The 18,382-nt window shown below is 39.3% G+C and overlaps 1 protein-coding gene across 1 annotated transcript; it reads left to right on the forward strand.

Annotated features, from left to right (window-relative positions):
* Window positions 1-4,320: 4,320 nt before the first annotated feature.
* On the forward strand, window positions 4,321-16,860 carry C1QTNF3 (C1q and TNF related 3; the record flags this gene model as incomplete). The annotated part of the gene is made up of 6 exons (XM_082301844.1): window positions 4,321-4,611; window positions 9,593-9,704; window positions 11,928-12,082; window positions 14,657-14,786; window positions 15,485-15,584; window positions 16,701-16,860. The coding sequence occupies exons 1-6, from the start codon at window positions 4,324-4,326 to the stop codon at window positions 16,858-16,860; spliced, it is 945 nt and encodes a 314-aa protein (XP_082157970.1). The 5' UTR covers window positions 4,321-4,323.
* Window positions 16,861-18,382: the final 1,522 nt, after the last annotated feature.

The raw sequence follows: 18,382 nt of genomic DNA on the forward strand, positions 1-18,382 counted from the left end.
ACCCAAAAAACAAACTGTTCAATTTGGCCTTCAAATTGATACCAAAAGAAATTAAGAGTCGTGAACCACTCAATGCCCTGATGATCTTTACAGATGGCTCTGGAGCATCCTACAAGTCTGTCATCACTTGGAGGGATCCTTGCACTCAGAAGTGGGAGTCTGACGTGCAGGTGGTCGAAGGATCACCACAGGTTGCAGAGCTTGCTGCAGTGGTCAGAGCATTTGAGCGGTTCAATGAACCATTTAATTTGATAACAGACTCAGCATATGTTGCGGGAGTAGTGTCCAGAGCAGAGAGAGCATCGCTCAAGGAGGTGGCAAATCCAAAAATCCATAACTTACTTTCGAAGCTGATCCAAATTGTCTCCCACTGAAAGCAACCTTTCTATGTGATGCATGTGAGGTCACACACTGATCTGCCCGGTTTCATTGCAGAGGGGAATTGAAGAGCTGATGCACTAGCTATGCCTCTAGAATTGGCAAATTTACCGAATAGATTCCAACAAGCCCAGCTGAGCCATGCTACATTCCACCAAAATGCTCCAGCTCTCATCTGGATGTTCCACCTTATCAGAGACCAGGGAAAGACTATTGTGGCAACCCTAACTGCCAGAAACATCAGCTACCATCATTAGGCCAAGGGGTTAACCCTCAAGGCCTCAGCAGTTTTGAGGTATGGCAAATGGACATTACCCATTTCCCCACATTCGGTTGCCAAAAATACATACACGTGTCAGTAGACACTTTTTCTGGTATGACCTTCGCCTCAGCCCACCGTGGGGAAAGAGCAAAGGACGTCGTCAACTATGTGACTCAAGCCTTTGCTGTGTTGGGGACACCAAAAAAGATAAAAACAGACAATGACCCAGCATATACTTCTGCAGAACTTAAAAAATTTTTTGATGAATGGGGTGTGGAACATGTCACTGGCTTCCCCCATTCTCCTGTGGGCCAATCGATTGTCGAGCACAAGCACCAGACTTTGAAAAGACTACTTGAATAGCAGAAAGGAGGCAATGAGACCAATGCCCCCGTCTTAAGACTCTTCAAAGCGCTCTTCACCCTAAATTTCCTAAACTGCTCCTGCAAGGAACCGAATCCCCCCATCATAAGGCACTTTACAAATTCTACCAAGGCCAAACCGACTGAAAGACCTGAGGTCTTGATAAAGGATCCAGTTACGTTGCAAGTCCGTGGCCCATACCCCTTAATCACCTGGGGTAGAGGTTATGGATGTGTGTCCACCCCAGAAGGACCTAAGCGGATCCCTGGAAAGTGGATCAAGCCATTTTTAATAAAGACAATGAAACCTAAAAAACCAGAAAATGCAGTGGCAACAGCCTGGAAAAGAAGGAGAAACAAGACCTCCTAAACAAAAGAGGAATTCTTCTCCCAGGCTGCAGAGATGAACATTCCCCTTCCCATCTTCCCTAACGTGTTTCCCTACCTTAAGTGATCCTTTGTTTTTATTTGAAAGAGGGGGAATCCAAGGGAACCATGACTGTTTTGTTCAAGTTTATCATATTCATATAATGTTCTGATCTTCCTTAGTTTAAAGCTTCTACAGGATGATCTCCCACCTGCTATTGTTCTACCTGCTACAGCTCCTTTTATACCATCAAGGAGAAGTATGGATAATCCCCCAACTGAGAAAAAATATGTGGGTCACCCTAGCTGGAGCGCTGAAACAAGACCAACGCTGTCTGTCTATGGCGGCTGCAAACGACCCCCTTTCTACCTGTTTAGTAGGGATTCCATATATATCATACTCAAAGCCCAAAAGGGGACCAACCGTAGCCAATCACTTGCAACGATGGGATGCGGGGACCAAAACATTGCCTGATGCTGAGAAGGAACCCCAGGAGCTTGAGCTTTTAGGGTCCACTCCAGCTCCCCTCTGCCTTCATTTTTATTATAAGGCAGAAGAGGAAGGGAAAAAATATACCATCATCAACCCGCACCATAGGCAATTCACCTCACCCGAATGGTGCAATGTCACAGAATTTACCCTCTCGGCATCCACAAACCATCCCAAAAAACTCCCAAAGGGGAAATTCTTTATTTGCGGGGATAGGGCATGGGCAGGTCTCCCTTCTCGGCTTCGCAGAGGTCCGTGTACATTAGGCCAGCTGACGCTGTTTACCCCCAACGTGACCCAAATTATTAATTGGAGCAACAGAACCCAATTGGCTCGGGAAAAGAGGGGTCTCAAAAATTTGGACAAAAATTGCGATTCAGAAATTTTCCATTCGTCCCACCTAAAAAGATCCGCCGTCTCCCTCTTTTTGCCATGGGTAGCAGTGGCGAAGACTCTAGGGGAATTGGGCACCCTAGAGTGTTGGGTGGCTAAACAAACCAATCTTACATCAGCTGTGCTAAGTGGCCTCCTCGAAGACGAGGAAATAACTAGAAAGGCTACCCTACAAAACAGAGCTGCCATAGACGTTTTGCTCCTAGCGCACGGCCATGGGTGCCAAGAATTTGAAGGAATGCGCTGTTTCAATTTATCCTCAAAAAGCGAGAGCATACATTCCACCATCCAAAAGATGCAGAAAATGGTCTCTGAAATCAAAGTAGACACAGAAGACTGGATGGATAATATTTTTAAGAACTGGGGATTATCAAGGTGGATTTCATCCATTTTAAAGACTGTTTTATGGATTTTCGTTATCATTCTTTTTATTCTTTTGTTTTTTGGGTGTTTTAAAAAATGTTTACTTTCTGCAATTGAAAGAACTTTCTCAGCACCGAAATCCTCATCTAAATACAATAAAAAAGGGGGAGATGTTGGGGTGGCTCAGCTCACTCAGGAGCCAAGATTGTTACGTGCCACTCAAGTCAGGGCCATCCATTAGGTGGATTTCCCTGCCCATGACAGAGGGTCAGAGGGCGGATTGTGGGATGGCTCAGAGGTCTAAGCTGCATCCCCCTGGGTGGTTCTCAGACCCAAGTTACCTCCCCCTGGTCTAGAAAGTTCTCCTTTTCTCAGTTGTTCATTGGTTTCCTGTTGTGACTCCCGCCTCCCTGTTTTCCCCATTGGTGCAAGTTTAATTGTATCCTCCCCCTTGGTTGTACTCCACTGGTTGCTTCCCTTTTCCCTGCCTTGTTCCCCCCCCCCCCCCCCCTTAAAAAGCCATGCATGGCTTCCCTTGGGGCCCTTTCTGGTCCTTGGACCCTCCGGCAATAAACCTGTGTTGGAACCCACACCAGAGGCCCCTCTCTGTTCCTTTACCTCCGGGCTGACGCGAGCCCAGACACCGGCTGCCTGTCGTGCCTCCTCTGAGGAGGAAGCAGCACGTGCGTCTACCTTGCACCCTGCTTTGCCACCGAAGGCGTTCCCTGAGGACGTTGTGGAAGTGACGCTGTGTTCCCTCTGACCGAGGGCATGCCAGAGCTCAACCTTTTGAGCCACCCTGTGTCAGATATTATTATTATATACATATAATTTGATTATTTTAGTCTGAAAGAAGCCCCTGGTAAATTTATATTTACTTGGCAGTGAAAACACAAGACTTGGTTTGGCAATTACATTTAGGAAAACATTAGGAACTCAAGAGAGAAAATACTACTTGGCCAAGTATGTTGAAATACTGAGAAATGGGGCTCTGAGAATCTGAATTCAACCCAGTTTTTTAAAGCTACTTACCCGGTCTCCTTCCACTGGTGGCCAACTGACAGAAATTCAATATTTTTCTTCTAGTGAATGAAAAGCATAGTCAGAAACAGCCACTGGGTCAGGATCATATGCAAAAGCTCCTCTTGTGCTTTTGTTTCCTAATTGCTTTTGGAAGGATTTTTCGGACTGGGCTGACGCAGTTCTGTGTGTGAATTTCCTGGCAAATAAGAAAGGTGACTGTGTCCAAAAAACATTTAAGAGTGTGAATTCACAGCCTTTCCATGTCTAATCAAGGAGCGTAAACCATTAGCCACATGTTCCCCATTTCCATCACATTTTTTCACACTTAAACAAAAACATGCCAAAGGAGAGGTGCTACATTTTTTAATGCCCCCAAATAGGAACCACAGGAGTCCATTAAATGCTGTGGTCATTTCCAGCATACAAATCAATTTTCCTTGTGGTAGTGAAGTGGTGAATAATGCCTGGTTTGTTTAAAGGAGCATGACTGATTTTGGATGAAGGATCCTGTCACTTTGGCATTTTTACTTTTATTTATTGCATGCAACTGTATAAAACCTGGTACTGGTCTCTGTGCCAGGCTTACTAGTGGAAAAGCTGAAGGGACCACATAACTTCTGGTGCAGCAAAGAGGTTCTACTTCTGCAAGGCATTTGCTGGACTCCTGAAAAATTATTTTGAATAACATGGCAGAGAAGGATTTCATCAATTGGCATCTACTGGCTTTATTTTTTCTTCCATTTTGCCTGTGTCAAGATGAATACATGGAGGTGAGCAGAAGATCTTATAAACCCGTGGCCAAAATATTGCAAAGTCACCACCAGACTGGTCACAAAGGTTCCAGAAGCAGGGAAATATTGAAACAGCGGAATCAACTAATAGAGTGGACTGTTGTTAATAGCACATCTACAGACCATAAAGTCCTGAGACCAGAGGTAGATGATGTAGAACTGACTACCTCAGATAGAGTCCAGGTACTCTGAATTAATCTTCTAAAGATATCTTTAAAGCTAATGAGATATTTTATTCTTGTGCTAACATTATTAGTGGCATATTTATGAAATAATTTTATTAAAGCTGTGTATTGGTCTGTATCCTGCTGGGTTGCTTTATAGGATCTTTTAATGAGCTGGTAGAACCAGCAGTGGTTGGGGACACTGATTTCAATATAGGCAGCAGCACTTTTTTCTGTTGAAAGTGGGAACGCGTGAAATTCTGAAATACAGTGTCTTAATTATCTCAAGGTATTAATTATTGAATGTACCAAAGTTTTAGATATTGCTAACTCATTTGGATGTGAGAGAAAATTACAGAATTTCTAGAGGTATTTGGAGAAGTTCAATTAGCAGAGAATAATTTTACTTGAAAATGATGTCTTTAAAGTATATCTCTTGAGCTTGAGACAAACATAATGAAATTCTGAATGTTCAAAAATTTTATTCTAAGGAGTAGCTTGAAAAAAAATATACTAGTGTAATGAGTAGATTTAATAATATAAATCAACTGAGAGTTTAAGAAGAAAAAAGGCTCACAATGAAACTCTAAATCATCTGCAGTATCTGCATTTTAAATTGGGAATCTTTTTATGCCTTTCATGGCACTTTACAGTCATTAGTTTATAAAACCAGGAAAATGGCATAATAGATAATACACAAAACATTGCAGTCCAAATTTGAAAGAAAAAAATTTGAAGGGCAGAATATGAAGTTTTTTCTAGCACTAGGCAAAACAAAATTCCACTCAAATGAAGAGGTTTTTCTGATCGATGTGTTTTAGTAACAGCAGGAACATGAGTGCTTTGTTCATACAGCTGATACAAATGTTTCAGTCCTGTATAGTTCACCTTTTATCATCTGGGGTTTTTAAATTTTTTCAGATCAAAATTTGATATTTTGAATTGCCAGAATCAAGGACATGCACATAAGTGTCGAATAATAAGCTGTGTCATGATAAGCAGAGAAAAGATTTGATTTTAATCTTATTCTGATCTTGAAGAACTGAAACACATCCAAGTATGGGAATAGGTTTAATACACCACTGTATTCCCTGTATTAAAACTTTACAGTGCTTTGCATTTTGTATTTCTCGGACAGGAGTTAAATGTTCCTCCAGTGCACTCAGCAAAACAGATATTTAACTGTAGGCATGTTAAACTGTGTTAGCAGAATATAAACTGTGTAAAACATAAGGTATACAGTCCAAAGAGCCCGCTAGTGTGTGCAGACCTCTTTACTACAGAGAGAATTCTGCAGCTGCGTACTGCAAACCAGGGACAAAAGATTCCCTTTTAACCCTATACAATTTCAGATAATGCAGGATTTAATGTAAAACTACAACTGTTTAGGGCTCAAACTCTCCCTCACAGAAAGTGTCACTATGTTTGGGCTGCATGTGTCTCTCATCAGAGAGTTTAAGGCAACTTGTCTGGAACTGCCTGCTGAGGGAACTGGTTGTGACATTAAAAATGAGCCCAGCGAGTCTGAGTACAGCTGATGGCAGTCATTTACCTGCCAGCCCATCTCCAAGAAGCAATCTTTTCTGGGGAAATGATGTGATTTTTGGCTTACTAAAATGAAATGGAGCATTAGCAGATGCATGACAGGGATAATCAATCACAGAGTGGCTTACACAATACGTATTTTCCACTTCCAGACTCCAGGAATTTTTAGGCATAGGAAGAACAAAGGTGGCACTGACATGTTTTAATTCATGTCAAATCTCTCTCTTCCCCTTGAGCTATATGGAAACTGTTCAATTCCTATGTTCCTACTTTCTTGATTGTTTTAGGTAGAATAACTTTATCCAGCTAAAGAGAGGCTAAAGAGAAGCATTTCACTCTCTTGCTGAAGCGTTTTAAAGTGTTTAAAGAGTCCATTCCCTGTTGTGGGACAGAGATGATAGCATTTGTCTTTGTTATTGTCTTTGCTGCACTGGGTGCAAGGCCAGTTTCCACACTTCTTCCAACTCATGTAAAATATAATGTATATTTCTCAAGAACAAGAACTCCTAGTGACTAGGGACAGCTATGACAGACCATTTTTCCCTTTCAGGTTGCTCTTTGAAAGTCTTTAAATATTGCTACCCAAGCAGTGCTTTATCCTGCATTTTGGCAACTTTTGTTTGTTTCTTTGCTTAGAGAAAGGGCATGGAGGGCCTTAGTGCCCACAGAGACTGACTATTTCACATTCAGAACAGAAGCCAAGAATGGTGGAGGTACATCACCTGTCTTCTGCATTGTCTTAGACAATAAAACAGAAACTCATAAAATTAATTGGGAAGTCAGAAAGGGCTGGGTCTCCAATTATGACTCGTTCACAGCTTTAAATTAAGGGAATTTTATAGACCATCTGTTGCCTAGATGATTCTCCTATATACTAAATCATGGGAAATTCAGCAAACAGCCTCAGAAATACTTCCAGCTTTCTATCAGTATTAGGATATCAATGTGTCAGATGCATTTCACAAGCTCCTAAATCACATTCATGTTCCGGCAGCAAAGCCAAAGATTCGCTGACACAATTTATGCACAAATGGCTGCAAAGGATGCCTTTGGCAAGTAGACTGCAACTAATCTCTATGTCACGTTTGAGTGTAATTTTAATAAAGGAACACATTTTTCCTTTAAATGTACTCTTCATGAAGTTCTCTGCTTTTAAATATTAAAAAGAAAATCCTAAATATTCATCATCCTTGGCAGCTGACCATGAACAATTTCTTTTCTCCTAGTGAAAAAATCAGTAAAGATAGTAAGTTAATTATTTAAGACCTGCATAAGTAGCTATTTTGAAGTCAGTGGAACTGTTGCATACAACCAGACTGGCAGGACTTGACTTACTTCACACCTAAGAACCTCATTAGCTTTTTTAGAGGTAATAGCACTTGGTTATGACCAACACTTGTATCTATTTTATGATAAAATAGCTGGTTCTCTAATACAGTTCAGGATTTCAATGCATTGTGTGAAAAAGGCAAATCACATTTGCACAGAGAGTCTCACATGCAGTCCACTTCGTTGGATTCATGTATTTCCTCAGTTACAATCCACCATTCTACGTCTTTGGATATTTTTAGGCTGATATGACTTACTTGCTCTTGACAGGTGTGTATTTAGTTTACTTTCCCATTTAACGTGAATATGAAGCACTATCTAAAAAAAGCTGGAGATTTTAATCTCAATGCAACAATCAATGTTATTATTTTAGGGGGTGCAAAATGCTTGCACAATTCCAGTCCTCTTGTACTTGGCTCCCTTTCAAGGACTGAAAATGAGCTGAAAGCAGGGCTGCTTCTTCTCTCATACTAGGAAAATTATAAAAAATGTATTGGGTGATTGTCAGTTATGTCCTTCCTAACAACTAGAAGAGACAAAACAGCCAGAAAAATACAAACAGGTTCTCCAGGAAGAGATAGTTCAAGAGGCAGAACTTACTTTTCTCATTAAGTATAGACCTTGTCTAGAATTAAGCTAAAAAGAATAGCCTTGACAAAACCCCATAAATATGAAGCCCTTCTGCCCATTGGCAAGTCTTAACTTTTGCATAACTCTTTGAATATGAAGGATATTTGTTTAGCAGTCAAGTTGGCCTTTATTCCCATGGTAACTCCACCATCACTGGTTCCAGCTGGACAGGGTGTGCGTCTCATTGGAAGAGTTGAAGCATTGTGGTGGTGACATGAAATGAATTTTCTGTATCTGTAAGTTCCTAAGCCTCCTGAAATGAATGAATTCTGGGGGTGTGCTTGGTATTGTCCAAAACATAGGCAGAAAGTTTCAGATGACATCACTGATGACATTGAGGGCAGCAATACAGCACATCTATGTGTTCATTTGACAGCTCCCATCCTGCCAGAGGCTCATTTTCTGCCACTAAACCAGTAAGTCTGCATGAGGCAAGTAATTTGACAATGATAAGGATGAGGGAAAAGAAGGGGAAGGAAGATGAATAGTAGAATGAAGTAGTAGTAGTTGGACTGGTGTAATTATCCCTCTCCAGATTTTAGGAACTGCAGGTTTGCATCTCAAGATATTAGGAAAGAATTGTAGGGGAAAAGAAACAAGAGGTACAAATGAGGAAGTAGAGGAATAAAACAAAACACTGGACCTTGGCCTCAGCGGACCTACTGGAAGATCTATGATAACTAAGTCATGAAATCCAGTCAAAATTGAATGAGTCTCCATTAGTACAAATACAATAATATGGAAAAGAAAACCACTTAAACAAAACCATTATTAAACTGATTACTACAGTAGCTGAACTGTACATAATAAACTCATTATTTTATTAATGCTGCTATATTAGTCAGCATATAGTTACACATTCACCACTAAAAATGATCAAAAGCCCCTAACAACTTTGTCTTGTGGTAAGTTCAAAGTTTTGTCTTTTGTCTTGGCACTTCTTTAGGTTCTCCCAAGTTTAGTAGCCTGTAAATACACAGGTCTGGGATCATGAAGAGGAATATGATGCACAGACTTTTTTAATATCTTCTTTGGGTGGTCCAACACAGTTTTATTTATGTTTAGTGGAGGATAGTTCGTTGCTGAAAGTCAAATCAAGTCTCTTGTGTCCTACCACTTGTTGTATATAGGCATGTTTGTCATCAAAGGTCAGTTCAAATGTGGGATCAGGATGTGAATCTAATTGAAATAGTAATCTAAATTTCATTATTTGGTATTAATTTATTTTCAAAGTCCTCATTATTTAACACGACAAGTTGTTTTTTTAGTATTTGTATAGCTCTTTGAATGCTTTGAGAGCTATTCCTTTAAATCTTCCAAAAATAACATCTTCAGGGACAACCCAGCTATGTGAGAATTTCATGCCAGATAAGAACTGTTTTGAAAACTTACCAAGTATATAAACAGAAACATATAATGAAGACCCTGTAACCGACATGCATAAGATTGATGTCCTCCATGAATGAGCTACTTAAAGCTTATTTTTGTGCACTTAGCCCCCCCAGCCTGGACCACAGAATCCAGACTGCAGTTCCTGCTGCCGAGGTGACTTTGGAGTTCGACTCTACCAAGGGCCCCCAGGACCTCCCGGGCCCCCTGGGATGCCAGGTAAAGATGAAGTTAAATTCACTTCTTCTTCAGTCTAATTTCAGGCCATAAATTACAGGTTATTCTATGAAATACCAGAGAATGGTCCAAACATCAGTATTTGGGGACAGATTCAGGAACAAGTTTTTCTATAATTTCAGAGAAGACAGATATTTTCAGTTATATTTTAAGGTATTTTCCATTGAAAACCTATTTGTTATTAAATTCAGCTTTCACAATTCATACCAAAAGTAATCTTATTACCCCCCTAGGGAAAATTGGTCCCTCTTAAAGCAGCATGCAGTTCCCATGAAATTTGGAAGAACTTGTTCCCTGGAGCTGATTATTGTGATCACCTTTGTGTATCTGGCTGTGTTACTGTGCACTGTATTCAAGGGCTTTTCTTCATCTAGCATACTGATAGCCAATATTTTACAGAAACACAGATGCTTCTGTTCTCTCGTGTAAATTCCTTCACTTCCTTCTTTCATCTTGTCTTTGATAATAAAAAATAATTTTCTTTTTTTTTTTTAACATTAAAAATGTGCACAGAAGAACAGCTTACACAAGAAAACTGTATACTCTGATCTGATAATTTATATGGAAATAGAAGAGCCTAGAGAAGGGAAAATGTTGGTTGCATGCTGGTGTAATTTTGTTACAGCAGCTATCTTCAGGGATTTGGAAATTACCATTCCTAAAGCAGAGGTACAACATAAATGAATAGGTCACTGAAAGACAGACTTGTCTCCTTTTCAAAAGCTTACATTTTCTGTTATCACAATAAAAATGCAATTCAGTGATCCATTAGTTATTAATAAAGTGTTGGCTTCCTAGAAATGGGATACAATTTTATACTAGACCCACATTTTCAAGGCTGCAGTAGATATTCCAGCACGTGGCCTAGTCCCAGCTTTCCCTTCCCTCATATGTCTGAGTCCCACTTTCTGTCACGGCAGGATACCACAAACATACATCTGGCAGCAACCTTCTGCACCCTGGGATTTCTGTCTCCTTCATTTGCTAGATTTCATGTTGTTGTGCCTGTAAGGGGAATAACAGCAGTTGTTTTCCCCCTTGATTGAATCAAATGTTGCTTGGAGACCTCTGTTTTGAACCGGTAGAGCAGCTCTGGCTTCACATAAAGAATGATTCTTATTAAGAGCTGCAGATTCCTCTATCTAAACAAAAATGTGTATAATTTCTTTCACCATTTGTCCTCCTCGTTTGAAGTGCGTTTTTTTTCTTAATTGAAAAACTCTGAAGGATCACTTCATCATCAGATTTGATCTCAAACAACACTATTCTTCTTACAAATTTGTAACCAGAGAGAATAATCAAAGAACAAGCAGAGTGTCAAAGCACCTAATTTCAATTCAGGTAGAATTAGAACAATGATGACATTTATTAATCCCCTGAGCCGAAAGATCAGGCTTTTGCTGCAGGAGGCACAATAATTGTTCAGTGATTCTAGCCAAATTTAAAATCCTGTCAGCTGCATAGACATTTGCTCAGTAATTTAGTCAGTAAACACCAGGAAGTAAGTAATACTGCAGATGCATGTTTTATAATGAGTCTTTTTACTCATTTACTCATACTAAGCCATCTCAGAAAAGTTTGATTATAAAAATTTTGTCTCTCTTTAAATCTAGCACTATGCAATCAAACAACCCCTTTAAGCTAACCAGCACCCTGAGAATGCACACTGTCCTGTTTTTAGCACAGATTTTAGCGACTTTTAACGATACAGCCATTCACGATTTGTGTGGATGTGTTCTAAAGATAGAAAAATCTTACTCAAAATTATGTTATTCTCTCATGATTGATTTAAATTACCAGGAAATTAGTTTTTATACTAAAGGAAAAGCAAAAGTGCTTCTGCAGGCTACCTGGTATGTGTCAATAGAAAGTGACTTTTGCTTTCCTTGAGCCTTGTATCTGCTGAGGTCTTCTTGCACATCTCCCCTACAAAGCAATTACTTGAGACATCACCAGTTTATACAGCAACACCAAAACAACATGAGGGTAAACTCCTAAAATCAGTGTCCTTCTGGAAACTTGTTCACCAAAACCTTCACCTTCAGCTTGACCACACAGCAGTTTCTTATCCATCACAGCACAACCTGGGGTTTATGGCACCGAAGACTACATGTGTTGCAAACTGTGGAAGAGGACCCTGTCACACTTATCTGTTAAAATGTGTTAAATTCTTTAAATAAAACAGAAAGCTTTGTTTCCCTTCAGGAAATCATGGAAACAATGGAAATAATGGAGCAACTGGCCAGGAAGGAGCCAAAGGTGAGAAAGGAGACAAAGGAGATATGGGACCAAGAGGAGAGCGTGGACATCATGGGCCCAAAGGCGAGAAAGGTTACCCTGGGATTCCCCCAGAGCTACAGGTACAACATCTCTGGCTCATATTGGCTGCTGCAAATCTCAGATTATGGTTTTCTTCACTGTAAACCAGCACCTTATTACTGTAAGATACTTAAGAAGAAAATCCTCCTGTAAATTAATACTGTAAAAGGCATATACAGCCCTTGTCCTGACTGAAAAATGTGCTTTACCAGATCTTTCTGAAAAATAAAAGCTTTATTCAGAATCCAGCTGAGAAATAGGCAGGAAGAAGCATATATGCTTTCCTTTGAGGGCAAAATGCCAGTGTCTGGGTTATTAAAGGAGAATAGCAGGGACTATCATTTTCCTACCAAGACGTATAACATAAATAATTGCACTTCCCACAGCATATGAAAACAGTAAAGGAGTCATGTTTCTCAGGGCAGCCAGGCTGAAGCACATATATCCAGCTTCTCAAAGTATGGGCTCAAAATTTCTGAGTGCAGATAAGAGTCCTTTAGTTTTGAAAAATACCCCTCAGTAGTTATCTGTATATTTATATGTCTAGATAATTTAAATAGGTTTGGGGCCATGTAGATTCTGCCTATGAATGAAAAACTCAAAAGCCAGATGAGCATTAAAACCTGGGTTCAAGCCTGAGCTGTGAAGCTCAACTGTCGTGTTGGCACAATCTCACAGCTTTTGCATTAGAGCTTCTTCAAATCCCAGGAATCCGGCAGATGGCAGAGAGCTTGTGTATGCATATATATATATATATATATATATATATATATATATATATATACACACACACACATACACACAGATACATATATTCATATATATGCACATATATAATATATGCATGTAGAAATATATACAATTACACTCACGGTATAGGTGAATATCTTATAAATATACATTTAATTACATTCAACAGATGTCATTTTGCAATTTGGAAATGAACTACCACTATTTTTTTTCTTACAAAAACATAATGGTAGTAATGTAATTAAAACCAAGGAATGAGAGGATGAATAATAAAAGGTCATATTGTAATACCTTTTTCCAAGTAAAATTCCGTCATTTCTTTAAACAGACATGTTTAAAAATGCTTACAGTATAACATATTATTTCTTAACACCACACTTAAGAATTTTAAAGTCAGTGGGGGTATAGAAGAAAACACTTTTGAATACAATACTGTTTTAAGTACAGGATTATTTTGAAAAACTTCATGTATCCATGTTGACCTGCTACTTCATAACAAAACCTAGAGAGAAAAGACATACTTTTCTGCTCTTCTGATCAGCCTACGAAAAGGAGCTCAGGGTCAAAGAGTCTGTGAAACGGAATCTAGACAAAAGCAATAAATTTCATCAATCTGCAACTGCAGCTGCTTTCCTGTAACACATGATGAACTTTGATGTGATCCTGGCTGAGAAGCAAGACATTAACAATTTGCCGTCATAGAAAATGCATCCATGCAGGGGTAAGGAAAATCAGCCCAAGCTTTCAGCTCACATCTGGAGCTCCTTAAATTTCTGAACAGATGGCTAATGATTTCCTTTGTTGGATCCAGACTTGCATTTGACTGTCTGTTTTGGTTTTGTTCTGGTTTGGATGTGAAATCAAAAGGAGTTTGGGCTGTTTTTTTATTTTTTAAATACCAGCATAGCAGGAATCTCACAAAAAAATGTCATTTTTGTGATGGGCAGTAACAGCTGCAGTTGAACACTTGTCATTTAAGGAGTTGAGATGGAAATAAAAAGCCAATTCTCTATGTGACCTTCTGACAACAAGGTGCAGCAATTCTGATGCTACCTCATTTACTGACATAATGAGGGAGCAATGACAGACTTACAGAAAAGGTCAGTCCTTTCCCTGACTAGGCCAGCTGTCAGTGTCATTTCCTGGTATCTTGCTGAGGGTAGTTTAAGTTGTCCAGTGTGGGATATTTTGCACTGCTTCCCATGAAACATTTCTATGGCAAGAAGTGAAACATGAAGTTGAAGCAGTTTTCATTTTCTTATTTTCCCCTCTTGGTCTCCACCACCCTCTATTTTCAAGACTGAAGGTAACTGATAAGAGAGAAAAAGCATTGAATATTGAGTCCCAGCTGCTGCACTTCCAGAGGGCCTCTATTAAAAGTGCTTTATATATCTCTAGTTAGCAAGAAACACTAATCTGCATGGATGTTACTGAGCATTATTTATTTTCACACATTCAGTTAAAAGCAATATCCAGTATAAATGCATTGGGGAATACATAAAAACTATATAAAACCCTTTTGTCAGAAACACCATCCATTTCAATACCATGTTGCTGTTGCATCATTCTAGCAAAACTTAAAAGTAAATAAAATCTGAAATAAAGGTTCTAAACAGCAAACACTTGACCATACGCTAACTTTACAGTCATGAATAGTCCAATTGAATATGAGAACCCTAGTCTTCTTCCAGTTTCATTCAATGGAAGTTTTGTTAACTGGAGTTTATTGACCTTGGAGCAAGCCCTAGAAGAACATCTGTCAGGAAAATAAACAGACTGCAAATACAGGAAGAAATCTGTACCTGATTGCTCTACACACGTGCTTTTCATGAACAACTGCCTGAATAAGAACTGGATTTTTGCAGGTCGCATTCATGGCTTCGATGGCTACTCACTTCAGCAACCAGAATAGTGGGATCATCTTCAGTAGCGTTGAAACCAACGTCGGGAATTTTTTTGATGTCATGACTGGCAGATTTGGTGCTCCAGTGAATGGTGAGCATTTGCAAAACAAAATAATGCAATTCTTGGAGCTATAGGGAAAAATGTGGTCAGTAAGGATGAGACACTATTTAACTGCCTTTACACTCACTCTGCATAGCTCTTGTTACCTACTTTCCAGAAAAGTGAATTGAAAAAACCAAGCAAGCCAAGAGAGGTCTTGCCAGCCATAAGACTAGTGTTGACACAAAGGCAGGAGAAAGAGGCATGGCCAGGGCTGGGGAGGGAGCAGGACTGTCTGCTTTGCTGTGACTCCTAGCCATTCAGCCACTGCGATGACAGAACCACAGCCTTCATGTTGTAGCAGCAGCAGCAGCAGCTTCCCAGTTGCCTCCTCCACTTCTTGCCTCCTGTCAATCTCTTCATTCCCATCTTCCCCCAAAGCAGTTCAGCTGTGAGCTGACCTGCAACAGCTGTGTGGTGGAAGTGAAGCATTACAGTTCATGGCTTATTTTTCAGCTGCATCAATCTCTCCTCTTATGCAGCTGTGGTGCAGGAAGAACAACCCCTGCTATATGCAGAATTAAAATTAATCAGATTTTAGAACACTATAAGCAGAAGCAAAATATCTGCTGACAACTGGAAGGCAGTTTTGTCCGCAGCTGTTATGTTTTCTAAGCAAGAAGCACAAATCTGCAGCATGATTACTTCTCTCTATGAAACAAACAAGTTGTATTTTATAACTTTTTCAGGGGTGTATTTCTTCACCTTCAATATGATGAAACATGAAGATGTGGAGGAAGTGTACGTGTACTTGATGCATAATGGTAATACAGTGTTCAGCTTATATAGGTAAGTAAAGGGCCAGGCCATTTTAATGCAAAAAACATTGCTATGCTTGTGATAGCTTGCTCATATTTCAAGAAACATACAATTGTTCATTTTTTTGAAGAAACTCTCTAGGGTAAAATAATGAACAAGAAAAACTATTTTATTTTGCCATCCTCAGCTTGCATATTAGGACCACACACACCACAGATCCCGGACTTAAAATTCAGCCTTGATCACAATTTCCTCAAAGTCCGGGGAAAGGAGTTAGCACTGCAAGTCACAGTTGGAGTTCAGTGGTATCATGTTGTCATTCTGCTAAAATGTATCTTCATCCTCATTTGGTTTGCCAGAGAAAGGAAATAATGAAGTGTTCAGTGACTAGTTACAGTATTGTTAACATGAGGGCAGAGAATTTACTTTAAAGTTGGAAAGTGTTTAAACTGCAGTAGTAAGGATGAGTAAGAAGCAAAGGTCTTCCATTTACTGGCTTTTTTATCATTAGCACACCACCAGAGGCTGCTTCATCCCCAACAGATCTTTTCTGCAAAAGAAGTGCTTCATTTCTCTTCCCCCTGAAGCATTGATTTTAGAAAAGGCAAGAAGTGGAAGAAAGGGGACCAACACTCAGGCAAAGCCAGGAGGTTAGCCCTCATCAAATGTACCCATGTTCCAATGAAAGGCTCAGGGTGGAGCAAGCTGCCTGTCTCTGCTCATTGCCTATGCTGGCAGCACAGGGGCTCAACTCATGTCAGCCTCCTGGCCTGGAGGCTTTTAAAATTGGCTGGGATGAATTCAAGTGAAAAAAAGCATCACAGGAAATCTGTAGTGTTGTGATCAATGGGCAGAGTTTCATTTTAAATGAAAAAATTGCTCCTGTGTCCTGGAAAAAAATAAGTTACAATTCCATAACTTCAGAAAGGAATGAAATAAGGCACTTAGGTGAGGTACAAAATTTGACTAGGAGATCAAATGCAGAAAGTTGTCAAAATTTCCTTATAAAGCTGAAAAAATGTTGGCAAGCCTTTCAAGAAAATTTTTCTCAGGATAACAATGTACTTCTTGGATTTTTTTTTAAAGTTGTTTGCTTGATCATTGTTGACAAACAAAAATTTGACTTGTTAAAATATTCATCCTTAGCTATGAATCCAAAGGGAAAGCAGATACTTCAGGAAATAGTGCAGTCCTAAAACTCGCCAAGGGAGATGAAGTTTGGCTGCGAATGGGAAATGGAGCCCTCCATGGGGACCATCAACGCTTTTCCACCTTTGCTGGGTTTCTTCTTTTTGAAACCAAGTAAAAAAAAAAAAAAAAAAAAAAAGGAAACAACCCAATGGATGTTTATCTGAAGAAAAAATCTTTTTTAGAACTGGTATTTTTCACTGGACTGTGAAGTAACATTACAACATTGGAGGATGAAGAAGCTTTGTTTTGATGCAATGTGTTGCTACTTGTGTGTCAGAGATCAGCTAAATACATTGGGCAGCTGACACAGATTTACAGATGACACAAAGATGTCATCTGGGTTGCACCTATTGAATCATTAAATGTTGCTATTCCTCTCTTCCCCAAAAGTGAATGAAAAAAAAGGAAAAGGAGTTTAAAGAATTTAAAGAGCAGTTTACATAAAGTCAATTTCATCTCTAAATATACTCTAATTAAGTACATGTCAGGAACTGAACAATTGATTCAAAATTTCCTAATAACTTATTCAGTTCTTGTTACATGTTCATTTAAGTTTGCATCATGGAAACAGGCCTGAATGTATTATAAGCAGGCTCAGGTGAGACCAGACCTAAAGGAAGAAGTTTGTATTGGATTGGAATGAACTCAAATAGAAGAAAAAAATGTGAAAATACAGATGTCAAGGATTCAGGTTTATTGCATTCCCATCTCAAACCTCTGAAGATGTATCTGGTGTCATTTTTCACAGATTTTTAGCATATATTTATGCTTACTCTCTCTCTCTTAGAAGAAGAGTGTTAGTAGTTCTTGCCTTAGTAGCAGCTTGAAGCTAAGGTAATTTAGTTTGCAGTGTGAAGGGGATCAGGCAGGGGAACTGTAATGTTTCCTCCTAGCCTTAGAATTTTTAAAACCTGATGTAACTAAATGCAGGGTGTCAAAGCAGAGGCACATATGCTAGAGAAATCAGGATATGCCAACAGCACAGAGATACACAAACTTTGTGGTGTTTGGAGCTCCTTCAGAAGGATGTACCTTATAATATTGCATATTTACTTAACAGTGAAGTTGTTGAAACAGTTTTCCTAGCAGCCTTCCAAGAATCAGTATTTCAGGAAAAGACATTGAAAAGCAGCAGCAGCTAAGCCAGTTCAGTATTTAACTGGTGAAAGCAAATGCTGGCTGGCTCAGAAGCTCTGGTCCCAATACACTGGGCCACTCTTCAGCATTCATTTTTGTCACTGGCTTTTCAAAATTTGGGTACCTGATATTCTGTCTTGCTATTTTCCTTTGAATAAGCATCAAAGTCAATACTGAAGTTTGAATGTATCTTATTCTGGCTCTCCACACGTAAGTTAATGAAATATAAATTCTTTTTTAACAGACATTACATTTTAATCAGACATTACCTGCCATTAATGTACAAGAAGGTGGGGTTAGGAAAACATTCATTTGAAATTCTTTTATACTGGATGCAGGTATCAGTAGCACAACAATAGAGCAAATGAATCAAAATTTGCCCTACAAATTTTTATGTCCTTGTACACGTTCCTAGTGTATGTAACCACATCTTATGAAGAAAAATGCATGTTGATACTTGATGATTATGACTTGTGATTTTTTAGTTTTATGCATCAACC

The sequence above is a fragment of the Coloeus monedula genome, assembly GCF_965178545.1.
Source record: "Coloeus monedula genome assembly, chromosome: Z".
Classification (NCBI taxonomy): domain Eukaryota; kingdom Metazoa; phylum Chordata; class Aves; order Passeriformes; family Corvidae; genus Coloeus; species Coloeus monedula.